At 38.0% G+C, this 16,792-nt stretch overlaps 1 protein-coding gene across 1 annotated transcript in view; it reads left to right on the top strand.

Annotated features, from left to right (window-relative positions):
* The window catches only part of myo18ab (myosin XVIIIA b), a 106,915-nt gene that overhangs the window by 54,268 nt on the left and 35,855 nt on the right, over nt 1–16,792 (top strand). The window contains 5 exon segments of the mRNA XM_052106747.1: nt 2,699–2,827; nt 11,382–11,525; nt 13,438–13,527; nt 13,975–14,094; nt 14,479–14,590. Coding sequence (XP_051962707.1) covers nt 2,699–2,827; nt 11,382–11,525; nt 13,438–13,527; nt 13,975–14,094; nt 14,479–14,590 — 595 coding nt within the window.

Here is a 16,792-nt window from a genome sequence, read left to right as displayed (position 1 = left end):
AGAGTAATGGGTATTTTGATTATGAGATAAAGGTCTGTGGTTAACATTACTTGAAGATAATTTGTTTTACAACACAAATTACTAACAGTCATACCTCAAATGTGCAATGTTTTTTTATTTGTTGCTAAATGAGGACTACAGTTACCACAAGGATGTGAGTTTTCATTCTTCTTTAGTCTGGAATTATCAAATTGTAAGTAACAATTGTGTGCTTTTAAATGGTATCAAACTTCATGTTTGACTGTGTATGTCTGTGTGCACGTTGTAGAACAAAATGTGAAAGTGTCTTCATACGTATGTTAACCTCAGACTTTATTTTACTCATAAACCAAAAACTGCTATTCTTAAAAACCCATTTAAAATTCCAAAATGTTACCCATGGCGAATTAGCCCTTCGAGTTGGCCTGCAAATTGACGTCAAGACTGAACAGCTTTATAGACTATGGAGGACTCTCTTAGGATGATGTTATACTCTAAAATAGTGTTTTATACATTCTCTTTTATGGCATGGATAATGTAAGTGTTAGTCTGTTAGCATCTAAATGTTATATTTGACTCAAGAGAACCAGAGATCTTTCCTGACATTGACAAACGAAACTTAATTTTCCCTTGCTACTCTCCTGAGGTAGAGAGGTCCCTCTCTGATATTACACCTCCCTGAAAGCAGATAAGTGTGTGTCTGTCTATGTCTGTGTTAGCTGCCCAGGTACTGTAGCTCAGCCCTGATAGTCTAATTTGCAGAGTTTTTGGTCGTAAAGGGTTGTGGGTATTGGCTTTTATTTTTATTTGCTGTACCGTAGGGTTGGTAGCCCAATCCCACGAGGTCTGAACACTGTCAAACTTAACATAAATATGAAATTATTTAATAAACTGATGCTCGAAGCTCAGAGAGATTGCCTCCTGTAATAACAATAACTAAGACTCTACACCTCTGAAAGGCTCTGGCTGCCTTTTATTTGAAAAGAAAGATTATGTTGCGGAACAGCTCCCGATAAAGCCTCAATCAAGAGGCATTTGTTGCCGTTCCCTCTGATGAGTAGTAATTGCTGCAGTTGACTCTGAGCTGTTTTCTCTTTATTTAAAATGTGTCATTCAAAAGTGAGTCCATATTAAAATTCTAGGATATAAAAACGAATTTAAACCTTGAAATGCATTTAAAGATTTAGAAAAATGAAATGTCAGAAACGTTGTTTCCTTGCTTCCATTGATGTCCACAAGATGACAGTCTTAAATCTTGCTAGGATAGCAGAAATCATCAGGTTTTGCATAAACTTGTGGTGTCCAGGCCAGCTTGTGTGGATGTTGTCATCAAAGCAAAAGCGGGACCTACAGAATTCTCAGAAATGTTGATATCTTAGTTTTTAACCTATTCTCATAGAATGAACGTTACTATACCTACATTTTTGCAAACAGACTTTTACGTGCTACTCTCTATTTTTTGCCACAGTTTCTTAATGAAATTACCTCTAGAAGGGCTACAACAACTGTTTTATTCACTTTCACACAAATCACAAATACAGTGGATGATTATGACTTTATTAACACTTATTTTTGTCTCTGTTACTCACACACTGCTATGCTATGAAATCAAAACACTTTTACTATAATGCATCATTTGAAAAATTATACATTTTAACACTTGTATTACAGACCCACCTATGTACATTTACACATGTGTTCCAATATGATTGAAACTTGCATGGTTGCTCACATGATAGTGTTGGACTTTGGACACGGAAGACCGAGGCTCAAGCCCAGATGATCACGTGAGACGAATGTGTCATAGTTGTGGCAAGAAATGATGTGTTTGCTTCAGAACATGTGCTTTTCAGGTCACATTTGCATTTTTGGACACTATCGTTTAGGTTTATGTTAAAGTTTTAGGTTAGGGAGGTACGTTTTACCTGTTAAAAACTCCATCTAATATTTACTTTCAAAACGACATCTGATTATGACACCATTTCACTCACTTTTGGCGCCTCCCTGCTGGACATTTCACAAGGAAACTGCAGCAAAACATGTAATAACGCACTTAATTTAGTTTTGTAAAAATGTTTGCCATGGTCACATAATGTTCATGAGATCAGGCTTTAATTTTACTATTCAACTTCACCCAAATTGTTATGCTGATAATATAATTTGTAATGGAAAAAATGCATAATAGATGCATTTTCACTAGTAGACTAGCAGACTCTCCACGGATCTAGTGTGGTTTCAATTAGGATTCTCTTCATTTTGATTAATCCATTTTTTAAACTAATAGAATGCAAATGCAATTAGATCATGTCAAAAGATTTTGATGAACGCAAATCAGAAAAAACGATGGTCCGCTTCCCTCAAACTTCTCTGATTAAATGGCATAGTGGGGAGGATTTTAAAGTGTTAATTCAACTCTGTTTGACAGCCCCACCACAGAGTGAAAAATACAAGTAAACAGATCGTAGGCAGTGCTTTAGATGAAGCCAGAAAATAATTCACCTGGCTGATATATTAGTCTATCGCTAGCCTACGTATATTCTCTGAGGCTACTGTACACATGCAGGACAGTCTCAAACACAAGACAATTTCATAATACTTCTAATTTTCAGCCCAGCTGGTCTCAAAGGCATTGTCACTTAGCACATCAAACATTGTGCTATGTATTCTGAGAGACAGTTTGTGTATTTCCATGCATCTCATAGCAGTGGTCTGTGTGCAGGTGTTCTTCAGGGCAGGTGTTTTGGCTAAACTGGAGGAGCAGAGAGACATCCAGACCAGACGCAACATCACCCTGTTTCAGGCTGCGTGCAGGGGCTACCTAGCCCGACAGGCCTTCAAGAAGAGAAAGGTGAGTCCTCCTTACCTAATAAAAGGTCAGCCATTTATACAAATAACACGAAAATAGATTTGGAGAAACATGCTTAGTTTGGAATTCCGCTTTGTACCAGTTAGTGGTGAAGAAATTAAGCACAGCAAGAAACCTGATGGAACAGTTACACTATTATTTCTAACTACAATTATAATATGAAAATAAAATCAAAACAATATATGGACATATATTGGGATATTTTCTTCCCCCAAAAAAGTGGAAATATTTTGTGTTTGAGTAGCGGTCCCTCTCTTGAGAATGAGAGCTCTCCACACTGAGTGCATGTCCATTTGTCATGAAGTTTGTCTTGGGAGTCCATCAGACTTTCATTGGTGTCTTGAGTAAATCCTTTGGCCTCTGGCTGACAGATAACATTCAATCAGCGCATCTCTGGGGGAAAAGCTGCCTACCCACTGCCCTCCATCACAGGCCTATTGATTACCCCCCCACACTGCATGCCCTGGTCTCTCGCCTGCCCCCTCTCTGTCTATTAAGTTCTGTTTTGCCACTCACTCTTCTAGATTTAAGCCTCTTTTATATTGCTCAATGTCCTGCCCCACTGTCTGTTTTATTCTCTTTTATTTAGTTCTGTCTGTCGATCTCTTTCCTTTCAATAAAGCCCACTTTTTCAGGTTCTGTTTTAACCCATGAACCAAACCAAACCCTTGAGGAATCACAAAAAACTTTGATTTGAAGCAAAAGAACTACAAAAATATATATATATATATATATATATATATATATATATATATATATATATATATATATATATATATATATATACAATTTGGGTGGGGGAAAACAAAGGTACAAGACTATGTACATAAAGGGGTCATGAAGTGCTTTTTAAAAATAATTTTATTATCTTCCCTGAGGTCCACTGATAATAAAAGTTTAATGCACCAAAACAGTCATAATTTAGTAATATATTATATTTTTCCACCCTGTTTTTGGCCCACAATCTGAAATAATCGGTTTTGGCCTAAGTGTCTCCTTAAAACTTCAATGTGAACGGACACTGTTATGATTGGCTAACATCGTGCAGCCCCTGAAATTCAGCAAACTCAATCAGAAGAGAATAAACAAGCCCCTCAGTATTATAAAACTAAACCGTAATGTTAACACATAACGCACATCCAACACATTGCATCAGAATATATTAAACTGTTCAACTCAAGCACAACTGTTAAGCCTCTAGGGCTGATCGAATATGGCAAAAATTATAATCACGATTATTTTGGTCAATATTGAGATCATGATTACTCATCGACTTTGGAAACATCATGCATTTATTGAACTTTAAATGTTTTTTACATAAAATTTTTTTTTGGAATTTTCTTGAACTTGAAATGTAAACTGCACTGGGTAGGGAAGTGGGCTATTGTCATATGATAATTATTTTATATTACGTATGGTAGTCAAATAAAGAAAAGCCTCCATCACCATAATTTACATCAGTTGTGCTCACACTTCTATGGAATGAGATAAACTTATTCATCATGTTATTGCATCAAGATCTACCATGACCAATAAAGGCTATACATTATCACAATACTAAAATATCAGTAGTCGGTGGTGAAATTTGACAATTCTCAATTCCAGCTTCAAAATCACAACAAATAATAACACTAACTAATATTTACTTGCCCCTTCAAAAATCCACTTGTCCCGGACAAGTGGACAAACATTAATGTCGAGCCCTGATTAAATATTGTATTAAACATTCTCAGATAATTTTTTTTTTCTTCTGTAGCATAGCTCCTAGAGTAAATATATGTTGTTTTAAAGGAGTTTTAGATATTATTTTGGAAAACAAGCCAAAAAAGATGAATAAAAAATGTTGTTCCAGTGTATAATGGGCTAAGACTATACTCTTTCACCTTTATATTCACTTAGATCCATATTTAACTCACAAAAAAAACACTCATATGTTAAAACAACATTCTCTTCTTAATAGAGCTGCGTATCACCAATTTTCTTCATCGTAAGATACACAGTGAATGTGACACATATATTTTGATTCACCACGTCACGAGCCATTACGTTATAATCTAGCTGCAGCAAACGTGCCCGAGTGACAAGCGTCCCTGTGCCAGAGTGTGCATCAGCTGGGAGAAGATTTAATCTCTTCTTCGTTCACTTTATGCAACTCATAGACATGACGCTGACTGCACAGAGAAATGCCAGTTTCTAAGTTTATTTACATAACCCGCTTCCTTATAATTTTAACTTTAATAAAGGATGCTTTAAAGATATTATGCTGGGGTGTTTCATTGTGAAATGGAATGCGGCACAATAATCGCTTTATCTCGATTATCTTGCTTTCATAATCGTTGGAAGCCAAAATCGTAATTGAAACAGTCAAACAGTCATGACATTTTAAATATTCATGAATGAAACTGTTTACTTACATTTTTGATACATTTTTGGGTCCAAGTGTTTTTACCTGCCCCATTCTTCAATAACAGTTCCTTTGCAAAGCTTGAATCATATTATGACTGCTTCACAAACAATCCACGCTGAAATGAGCTGAAAAAACACATATACCCACGATCAGCCACAACATTAAAACCACCTGACTAATATTGTGTAGGGCTGGTTTGAGTATTTCAGTAACTGCTGATCTCCTGTGATTTTCACACACAACAGTGTCTAGAATTTACTCCGAATGGTGCCAAAACAAAAAATATCCAGTGAGCGGCAGTTCTGTGGACGGAGACACCTTGTTGATGAGAGAGGTCAACAGAGAATGGCCAGAATAGTTCGAACTGACAAAGTCTACGGTAACTCGGATAACCGCTCTGTACAATTGTAGTGAGAAGAATAGCATCTCAGAATGCTGTTCTGAGATGCGGGTTGTCGCTGTTTTGGCGGCACAAGGGGGACCTACACAATATTAGGCAGGCAATTTTAATCTTGAGGCTGATCGGTGTAGTCCAAAGCACTATGAAACAAGATGCACACACAAACAGTATCATCCTGCACTGAGGCGCACATCACTGGAAACACATTGAAACGGTCACAATTTTTTATAGAATTAATTACACGGTGTCCCGATTAATTAATCGCATATACAAATAGTTGCTGAGAAAGATCCTCATATAACAATAATTCAATAAATAATGATGAAATAATAATACATGGTTATCTTTAAATATAAAAAAATAATGATTGTTCATCATTGATAAAACAATACAAAAAGCGGCTTTAGAATACAATGTATTGTTTACTTCCATATTATTGATCATAAGACAATCATTGGCATACAGTTCACAGCAATCCATTTCACAAGTGAATTTGTCAATCAGTTGGAGATTTATTATGAGGGCTTGTTTAAGGACCCGTCAATTTCAACAAGCGTCAGACATGCTTGTGTAGTGTCTCGGGTGTGTTGCGTCATAATCATAAAATGTTTAGGTAACTGTACCAAGTTAAATATAGTTTAATACTCAATCTTTAAACACATCTTGAGATCCCTTAGTTCGCATTTGCGCTCCTTCAAGTGTTTTGAACGCAAGAACATAACGCATGTTTGTGTTGTGCTGCCTACTGAAGTGTTTTCTTCACTGTATATATAAACTGCGCGTTGCTCATACAGCTGAAATTTCACTTACTGCCCTCTGGAGTAAACAGGTGGTACTACAAGCTTGCGTTTCTCAGGAATCTTCCTTATTACGGTCCGGGGCCATTGCGATTAATTGCATAATTTTTTTTTTTAATGCGTTATTTTTTGTAAAATGAATCGCACTGAATAAACGTGTTAAATCGACAGCCTAGTCTAAATATCAAGGAAAATTGTATTCTCCATTTCATGACCCCTTCAATTTCTTTTATGAGGGAATAAAATAAATCAAAAGACTATTCCACAATGAACATTTTTGTTGACAATTGTTTTTGTCAATAATGTCGATAAAATCAGTAAATTGTTAATAAAATTGTTTCAGCCCTAATTTAAGCTCATGCTGTCCTTATTGGCTTAGTGGCTCTGTATGTGAGGGTTGGTTCCACTGTTTCCTGCGACCCTCTCTCCTGAGAAGAGTGGGCCCCTGTCTCACTATAGTTTGTGTCAAGGGAGGGAGGAGGAGGTGGCTTTGACTGCAGACTTAACGCCTTGCGGTGCTGTTGGCCCTCGGTGGTCATCTGCCTCAGCCTTACAGCTTCATCAACATCCACTTCCCCTTTCAGAGTAGCACACAAGCCGAGAGTGCTTCCCTTGAAAAGACTTTGTTTTCAGTTTACCACACAGCTTCTGACATTAGTAAAGACTGTTTCTGGATGTTTTAATGTAAGTACTAGTAGTTGTTGCTGTCTGAATGAGCTTTATGCTGATCATGATTTTGTTTTTTGTTGACATTATGAGTGTTGTGTTTTCTAATGTTATATCCTACGTGAAGTTCTTTTCCCTCTTTTGTTTAACCGGTTTCTTGTAAGGCTGGGGTCTTTTGTTACACTGATTGGTAGGTGAACTGCTTTATAGCCATCGCTGTAAATGTATCTTAGGATGTCTTGTTTACTTCTAGATTTGTTTTACTTCTCAGAGTTCTTGGGACTGTGTCTGGGTACACTGGTATTTTCAGTTTTCTGTACAATTATTGTCCCCTCAAAGGGCCTTGTATGGATGCTTCTGAATCAAAGTGGTCCATCCCCAGAGGAATTCATTTTCAGGAGGAGAGTCATTTGTCAAGCATCTGTCAGAAACCTGTGCTCTGTACTTAGACTGAGAGATCAGACTAGGGATTTGTACTGTCTGCTGTAGAATGTCACTTCAGATGGCACATACCACCCACAGTCATCCATTCACTGACTGTCTGATGCATATTGCACACAAAAAATGCCATGCACTTTCTCTAGTTAACCTAGAAAGTAATGATTTCAATGTTTGAGTTGCTAGATTGAGCTTTTGAGAACTACTGTAACTAATCAATGGCTTATTGGCAAAAGTATCCCAGTTTAGTTTTAATTGAGGTACTTGGTTGGAAGTAAACTGGATTTCCATGAGCAGAGTTGTATATAAAAATGTGTTCAACTTTCAGAGTTATGTCTGTAAAAAATCATTACATATGAATTTTTAATGTACAGATATTCTTAATGCAATCTCACTCTAGGTGCTTTCCACTATTATTAGCGGGCCAAGCACCGAAAATATTTCTTATTTTTTCTGCCCTAAATGCAAATGGGCAGCAAAGACTGTAAGTCCTAGAGACACCAAACTTGGTAGGATGATCCCTAATCCCGACCACTACTCTGGTGCATACACGCACACCCATCTGACTCTAGGTGGCACTATAATAACCACTTTTATGTTTTAGCTCATATCTCCACAACCATGAGGGCTAAAAACAAAATAATTTGATCAGACTTTACAAAATGGCTATCTACAATTTCATTTCAGTCTATGCCATTTTTTTTTATCTACTTTTCCAAACTCCATTGTCCAGATGGCATATAATTTGGTATACATAATCTACAGACCCCCCATGACAAAAATGTGTTAAAAGAATTTCAATTAGTTCAAAGTGTTGTAAGATATTAGCGAAACCGTTCCTTCGGTTTAACGTGATTTAAATAATTGATCAATTGATAATTGATTCAACGCAAGCTCAAAACATAACCAAACTTGATATAAGAAGTCAGGAGGACATTTTGAAGATGTATGCAAAGATGTATGATTCGACAAATCAACAAATATGGCTGCCTGTGGCCAATCATATTTTCAGCACCTAATAACTGTTATTGGCAATGGCAGATGCTCATGAAACACTCTGTACACAAGCAGGGTGTCTACACGAAGCGGGAAATAATATTTTGTGACATTCAGCCACATTGGCGCTATAATTTGCATTTTTGAGAATATCTCCGAAACCATATAGATTATAAAGCTTTTTTGGATCCATCAGTGCCCACAAATGATATGGTCACATGAATTTTAATTTCCAAAACAAACGACTTCGATTTGTTTTGACTTGGTATACATCATCTACATACCCTCCTGACAAAAAGTTGTTCAAAAGAATTACGATATTTCAAATCATTCCAAATATGTTTAGGATCGTGGCATGTGATGACTAATTAGCCTGTATCTTGTGATCACAATTTACAAACTTAACAAAACTTTGTACACATGGACAATTGAACATTCTGTGGAAACATGCCAAATTTTGTTAATTTGTGATGCTAGAGGTAGCCTAATTTTTCAACTGTGCTTAAAGAAATTGAAATGTCACATCAAAATAGCTGTGTCCACTGCATTCGCTGGATCTTTTCTGTCAAATTTGATTATTTTGGTTATCTCGCCATATGTGCTTGGCCCCCGACAATCGCTGCTTGCGGCTATGTTTATAGTGATAATCATCCTAATTGACCACGCTGACTTGGTTTTGTGTTGTAGGAGCATCATACTGCACGAATGCTACTCAAAACACTGTTAGAGCTTCGTTGAAGGCTAAGATTCTTTGCAAAGGCAGTTACTTAGCTCTTGGTGTACATGTCACAATCTCTGAAATTTGTCTTGAAAACATGGCCAAAATCGTACAGTGAGAACCCAGCCTTCATAGGCAGTTCCTGGCCAGCATAAGCTTCAAGGTGGACCAAGCTATATGCCAATAATTAAATATATGGCTATGCTAGACAATGAGAGCCCCTTTCCAGTGATGACAACAGTCTTTAACAGAATCTCAGAGTCTCATATCCTCTTCTAGTACTAAAAATGAGTGAAGGGGAAGTGGAAGCATGTTTGTGTCCTATGCCATACTTTTTTGTGTTGGTGAAGTTGGATGCAGGATATATTTAACAATATCGAGACAGGTTGAGTCGTTATAGAAGCTCCCGGAGAGATAGACATGTGGGACTTGGAGTCCTCTCTCAAACCACAGTTGCCACAATGCAAAATCAATTTGCTTGTTTCTCTCTCAGATTGATAACTGGGGGGGATAGCAACACCTTGAAGTCTGTTCCAGTTTTGGACTACCTAAGGAGAGTATTTTCAAAGCTTAGGTCTCCCCAGATCTCTCTTTCTTTTTCTCTATCTCTCTCTGTGGGAAGCATCTGAACAGAGAACAACAACATTTGCTCCTTTGAAGCCCAGCGGCCCGCTCCTCCCAAAGTTTCTTTGACATTCAGCGGAAATGGCACTAGAGGGAGCTGGAAATTTAGCTGAATGCCAGTCGCGTGTCTAATTAACTTGTTGCCTAAAGACACAAGCTTTTGCTCCCAGTCTGAGCAGGTGCCTCACAAACATGTGTCTGTTTGAATGCGATCCAATGTCCTTGTCTGTGAGCCATTTAATAAATGTGTGGTCGTACTTGCAGATAAATTCCACCTGCTGATCTGTGTTCAAATATTCGCCACACACTTGATTAGATATGAGACACCTGTTGGAGAAGGTTGTGGCTGACCTTGTTTGGTAGCACCTTGGAGTTACATCCGTTCATACGACATGCTTAGATCCACCTGCCAGGCTCCAGGGCTCACAGGCCCCATTTCCTCCAGACGACATTTTAATTAGGTTGCTCTTCCTGATTTTGTCCTCCTTACAAGCTGTTTAGATGTCTGTTTATTGCATTTGTTTTGGTCAGAGCGTGGCAAATGAGCGGCTGTGCATATGTCTTTCATAAGCCACCTCTGTTCTGTGCAACACTAAAGCTCTTTCAGTGTGACAAATTAGACATCGCTCGAACCCAACAGGTACAGACTCTGTCCTGTTAATGTGCTGAATTGGGCCTGTCTAATTGGGTTCCCAGATAATCCTCTATTTGAAATGTCCCTGTTCCTGCAGCATGCAAATCTTTATGTATCAGTTGCCAAGTAGCATTGAAGTTTAATTGAATTACACACATGGGGCTTGGGGCTTTTGCTTCTAGCTGCATTTTCTAGATTGTTGGTATGACTCCATGAGCTCCTCTTTTGAACTAGAAAATCCAGACTTCAAGGCAAACTGTGGTTCTTGCAGTTGTTTCAGGGTTGGGGTCATGCATCAAAATTATTGGTTGTGGTTTGTGCCACAAAAATGACTTCTTGTGCATATCTAATAGGTGAATTAACGTGTCTATTTACAACATATTTGTCTGGACAATCAAAAACTTGAAAGCAGTTTTTCTCAGTTTCAGTGTAACTAGCTAGGGCAGTATTTCTGAGGGTGAATATGAAAGCAATGTTAACTTCTGTTTGATGATGGGGTAGAGACTCCCACTCTTGGGCTTCTAGTGAAAGGCACTGTAGATCTTCCTGTGGAGCTGAAACTGACCCATTCAGAGCTAGTTACCCCTGGGGAAGCTCTTTGACCAAGGGGCCCATGGCCTCCAAACACAGGTCTGTTATTGTCCATCCATGCTTGGCCTTGGTTGAGCTACTGTACTCCACAACTGCTAGACTTACAGGCTTTACAGATTCTTACAACAGCCCGTTGCTTGTCACGCTTTGCCACACTTGCACAGAGACAGGAATCAGGCACGGTCTGAAATACAAACATGCACTCTTCTAGAATGTTATAAATTTGCAGACCCTCCATCATACAGTATGTCTATTTGCCTTTCAGATCCAGGACCTGGCCATTCGCTGTATTCAGAAAAACATCAAGAAGAACCGCGGTGTGAAGGGTTGGCCGTGGTGGAAGCTCTTTACCACAGTGCGACCTCTCATCGAGGTGCAGCTCACAGAGGAGCAGATCCGTGGCAAAGACGTAAGTAATTGTTGAGCAATATGTTTTTCTCAGTATTGGATATGGATAACAAAATCTAGAGACCAGGGGCCTCATTTATGTATAAAAGGTATATACAATCATATTTTATTAAAAATTCCATGGATTTGATCCAATGTCAAATGTGAGGAACAAATCTGTACTTTTAAAGGCAGAAACTGACGTGAAAATGTTCACTAACAAGCATGCGTATGCTTTTTTGACTGATTTGACTAAAATGCTGCAATCAGCGGCAAGAATGAACCGAAGAGAACATCGGGAAAAGAAAAAAACATGTCGTTCATTGAGAACACAATTGCCAAATAGACAATTTTTTTTGTTATATTTAAACAAGCATGTAAATCTTATTTTGAAATTCATATTTGTAAAGAATATGAACATTGGTTGAAAAACTCAGTCAATGAATGGATTCATTATTGATGATGAAAATGAAAAACTGATGATGAGTTGTTGAATAGGCTGCATTATCTGGGCAGGAACCAGTAGCTGCACTCACTTTTTTAGAAAACCTTGCTGAGTCCATGCGCTCATTCATGTGGGCTTGTTTTTAAGATGAATTGCGATTTTTATAAAGTGGGATGCATGAAGGAAAAATGTTAGTGCATACAGATATTTTACAAATCGTTCATAGAAGCATTTAGGAAATTGATGTTTGTTCACATTTAAGATAATTTTATGAACATCTTTATAAACGAGGCCCCAGAGTGGCCAATAAAATGCTGGTATTAACACTCACTTGCCACTTTATTTGGTACACTTGTACACCAACTTATTCATGCAATTATCTAATCAGCCAATCGTGTGGCAGCAGTGTAGTGTATAAAATAATGCAGATATGGGTCAGGAGCTTTACAGTCTATTTATAAACTTTATTGGCATGAACTTCTGTATATTAGCCAAGTGAGCATCTGATAACGGCTGATGCCAATAATCTTAAAATGCCAAATATTGTCAGATTAACCAGTCTGGCCAAAATATTGGTCTGAGCATGCATCATATCTCTCCAACCCTACCTTAATCCATCTCTCTCTCTGTATTTCTCTCTGTCTCTGCGGTTGCCCATCCTCACTGACCACTTCAAATGCTTTAAATCAGCATATCATGTACAGGATTTGCCTTTTGACAGAAGGACAGCTGAATTTAAAGCCCATCTGTATGGCTTTTAATGCCCCTTTTGGTCTCCGCCCTACGGGGGTCCCTCTCGAATACAGATGCTGCTCTCAGTCACACACAAAAAGCGCCTGTCTCTTTGATTACTCTCTCTGCGACTTTGACTCAATCCGAGTGTTTGTAGAGAGTTGTGTGTGTGTTTTTGTGTGCAGAGAGTGGCAGGGCTGTGTGTATGCATACATTACCTATGTAGCTGGTTGGATCAAAAGCAACTCTGCTCCCTGCAGGGGAGTGCATTAGCATGTTACAGAGTGTGTGCGCATGTGTGTTTCATCTGCTGGGCCACTGCTGAGTGCTTTGTAACCATGCAGTCAGGCGTGCTCCGGAGAGAGACAGACGGGTGCTGACACTTTCTCCAAACAGCCTCCCTTTAATAAACAAACAGATTCACTATGTCTTCTGCACAATCCATTGGCTGTAGCCTTCAGTTCTCTCAAGGTGCCAAAATAAAAGTTAAGGTATGTGCAAGGCGGGTTGCTGTTATAGAGTTGCAGGTTTTCTATCCGCTTGTTATTCTGTTAATGTTTTTATTTTAGCTTACTCGTCTGTCTCAGTAGTTCACAATGTACTGTATAGTTATGTCATTGTCTCACCATGAATGTCCAGCTGTCTGTGGTAATTCCTCTAAATATTGGCTGCATTTCTTGTCACTCTAAGATTTTCTCTATCTTTTTGTCTGTGTTTCATTTATTTTATATATATCTGTGTCTTTGTCTGGTTTTAGGAGGAAATTCAGCAGCTCAAGTTAAGGCTGGAGAAAGTGGAGAAGGAGAGGAATGAGTTAAGACTTAATAGTGACCGTCTGGAAAGCAAGGTTAGTGTTTAATTCAATTCAGTTTTAAAGTTAATTTTAAAATTCAATTCAAATTCACTTCAAATCCAATTCAAAGAAAAGTTTCTTGGTATGATAAAAGTTTATCATGGCAAACACTTTTTGAAAGCAAACAAAAATTCCCAAGATAAGGCATCGAATATAATATTTTAACATTCATTATTGAACTTTCAAAAATAAGTTATTTCTATGTATCACACTCTCTCTCCCTTAACACAAACACAAACACATTCAATAGTAAATATGTTCATACCTTATTAACTTACAAAGGCAAAACACAGTAACTACAATGACACTAAATATGTGAGTGATAATAAAGACGTGAAGTGTTACGTGTGTATTTGAGAACTCATACTTAACTCATGTGTGGAGTTTGCATACATCTAGTGGACACACGTTTCACGTCTGAATGTTATTTTTATGTTTCAGATCACAGAATTGTCGTCAGAGCTCGCCGATGAGAGAAACACGGGCGAGTCTGCCTCCCAGCTGCTGGAGTCCGAGACCTCTGAGAGACTGAGACTAGAGAAAGAAATGAAGGATCTACAGGTACCCCACACACACAAACACACACACACACACACTTCCGAACAGAAACAGAGTTTTCACTTGATGGTTTTCTGTAAGGAAACTCCTCATGCCTGAAATGGATATTTCTTTCCGTAAATGCACAGACAGTGCGATTGTCCATGCAGTAGAGCGTGAGGCGTATACAAATTGTGTTGTCTCATATGAAATATCTGTGTGAGCCTGACAGATGCAGAGTATGGGTGTACGCGGAGAGAGTTGTGTGTGTGAGAGAGTGAGTGCAGGTATTTTTATCTGTATGCCTAGCGTGTGTATGTGTTTTAAAGGGTTGCTCGTCTGAGCAGATGGCCTTGGTATTTCCCAATAGAAATGAGCGCTGATGTGCTGTGTGTGTGTGTGTTTCAGACCAAGTTTGATACTATGAAAAAGCAGATGGAGTCTATGGAAATGGAAGTAATGGAAGCACGACTCATACGTGCATCAGAGCTCAATGGAGAAATGGATGATGATGACACAGGTGAGTTTGTGACATCACTTCCTGGTCAGATCACACAAACCTCTCAAAATCTACCAAATCAGCAGTCTCAAAGTAGGTTTTTCCTCAAATTCCGAACACTAAAGTAAAGTGAGGGAATTTGTATGCAGCCTTCTTTCCATCAGTGCAGCTGGCCCTCAGCCGTAGAGTTTAAAATTATCAAACGTATAATGGGATTTCATTGAAGGTATGCCCTCATGATGACAGAGCTAAAAGCAAATACTGAAAACTATCAGACCTCTCCTGAATAATTTTGGTGGAATTGAAGGGTTAGCTGGAGGATTTTATTGACTATCTACTGAGGGGCGGTGAAAGCTTCAGGTGTGCTGAACATCCTCAGTGTGGCTTCTCTTGACAAATTAGAAAATAATCTGTAGAATCAAGAGCTGCTGCATCTCATTAAGCTGTTTACATGCTTGGGGGGTGGGTGGCACTGAAAATTCCCCACATTCTCTCTTTCTCTGTCTCTCTCTCTCACACTTTTTAATGCAACTTTTTTTAATTTTTCACTTTTCTGAATGCCCTTTCTTCTATATCACTGCTCTCTTTTACACACACTTGGGGGCTGTTCTGACAGGATGCGTATTTGCATGGTTTTTAATTGCTGATCTTCAGAATATACACGTGTCTTTGGCTGTTCCGCAATGTTGCAGTTTTTTAATTTTTCAGCATCTTGCACGATGAACGACTCATTCTTAAGATGATGTGTCACATTAAAAACAGAGCAACTTAAAAGATGAATCTGCAGGTGGTAAAAGCTAATTTTACATATATGAATCTTTTTTTATAATTAGTTTTAACAAACTTGAACTTTTAGCTACTTTGTATTGATAGACAAAGTAGTAGGGAGAGGAACATGATCCAGGCATTGATGGAGTCTCCTATCAAAAACCCAGTGTTGGGGAGTAGCTAACTACTTGTAGCAACGCTACTAACTTAACTAAATTTTTCAGTAGCTTGACAGTAGCTCAGCTGCTTTTAAAACCGAGTAGCTTTTCCAGTAGCTAACTACTTTTTCCACCAAGCAGCGGTGTAGCGACCAAACGCTACATCATGTTGGTCAGATTATAACTAATATATGCTGCCAGATCGTCAGATGTGTTGCCGATAAAAGTTTGGCTTTTACGCTATAAGGAAGGCTATTAGTTATAATCTGACTAACATTACCATGCTCTGATCAAGAATGAAAAATTTACTATTTTCAAAAACAAAATTTTTCAATAAAATAAAATGTTTATGCCCATAGACTACTCAAAAACAAACAAATATGCCAACATTAATAGGTAACATGTTGCAATATGGAATCGAGTACACGAGTTTGTGTGAGTCTCCATAAAATTACTTAATATAACCGATTATAAGGTCAAACCCAAAGGTCTGTGAATATTTTTGCTTTATTGATTTTGCTTTAAAAAATTTACATTTAATTTATTGAAACAAAATACATTTTTAATTCAAATTGTACTTTAAACGAAATGAAAACGCAATTAAAATAACGAAGTGGTTAAAAAATCTTCTATATAACCGCCTCCACAAATACAAACATTTACCGTCTCCAACGGCCCCATTTGCCATCAAGCAAGTATCAGTATGTGGCAACAGGTGCAAATTAAAAACTAAAGACAATTATAAATGTAAAGATAATTATAATAATCTTCATAATAAATACGTCTAAAAAAGTCCCATGTGTTCCCAAAAAATTTTGCCAAATGTGTGTTCTTATTGAATGTGTTTGTATTATGTTTGTTAATACAGTTAATGCTGCCTAAATAAAAGAAAATGTAATCACTTTAATTTTTGTTTCTTTAATATAAAGATACCTGCATATATACTCAACCTGCAGAGTTGCGATCACAATGTGTAAGAGTGAACTGCTCATCACAGTACCTCATGATATGATCGGAGATCATCAAAAAGCAGTGATAACCCTTTACATGCGCTCGCTCCACGAGACAGGGTCCCGCTGCATACATCTGAACAAACAGAGAATCAGACCCGAGCACTGACGGCTTTTCTTTTGTCTGTTCTAAATATAATAAAGTGTGTTTATTCAAGCGCGTCTTTTTGACTAACAGAATTTCTCGTCATGTGTCACTCCGAGATATCTTGCAGGTCACCCACCTGTAGCGGGTATATAAGCAAAAATACTTGTGCATGTAATACATTTGAAGGAGGAGCTCTTGA

This window comes from Xyrauchen texanus, chromosome 36, assembly GCF_025860055.1.
Source record: "Xyrauchen texanus isolate HMW12.3.18 chromosome 36, RBS_HiC_50CHRs, whole genome shotgun sequence".
Classification (NCBI taxonomy): Eukaryota; Metazoa; Chordata; class Actinopteri; order Cypriniformes; family Catostomidae; genus Xyrauchen; species Xyrauchen texanus.
This window is presented reverse-complemented; position numbering and strand designations above follow the sequence as displayed.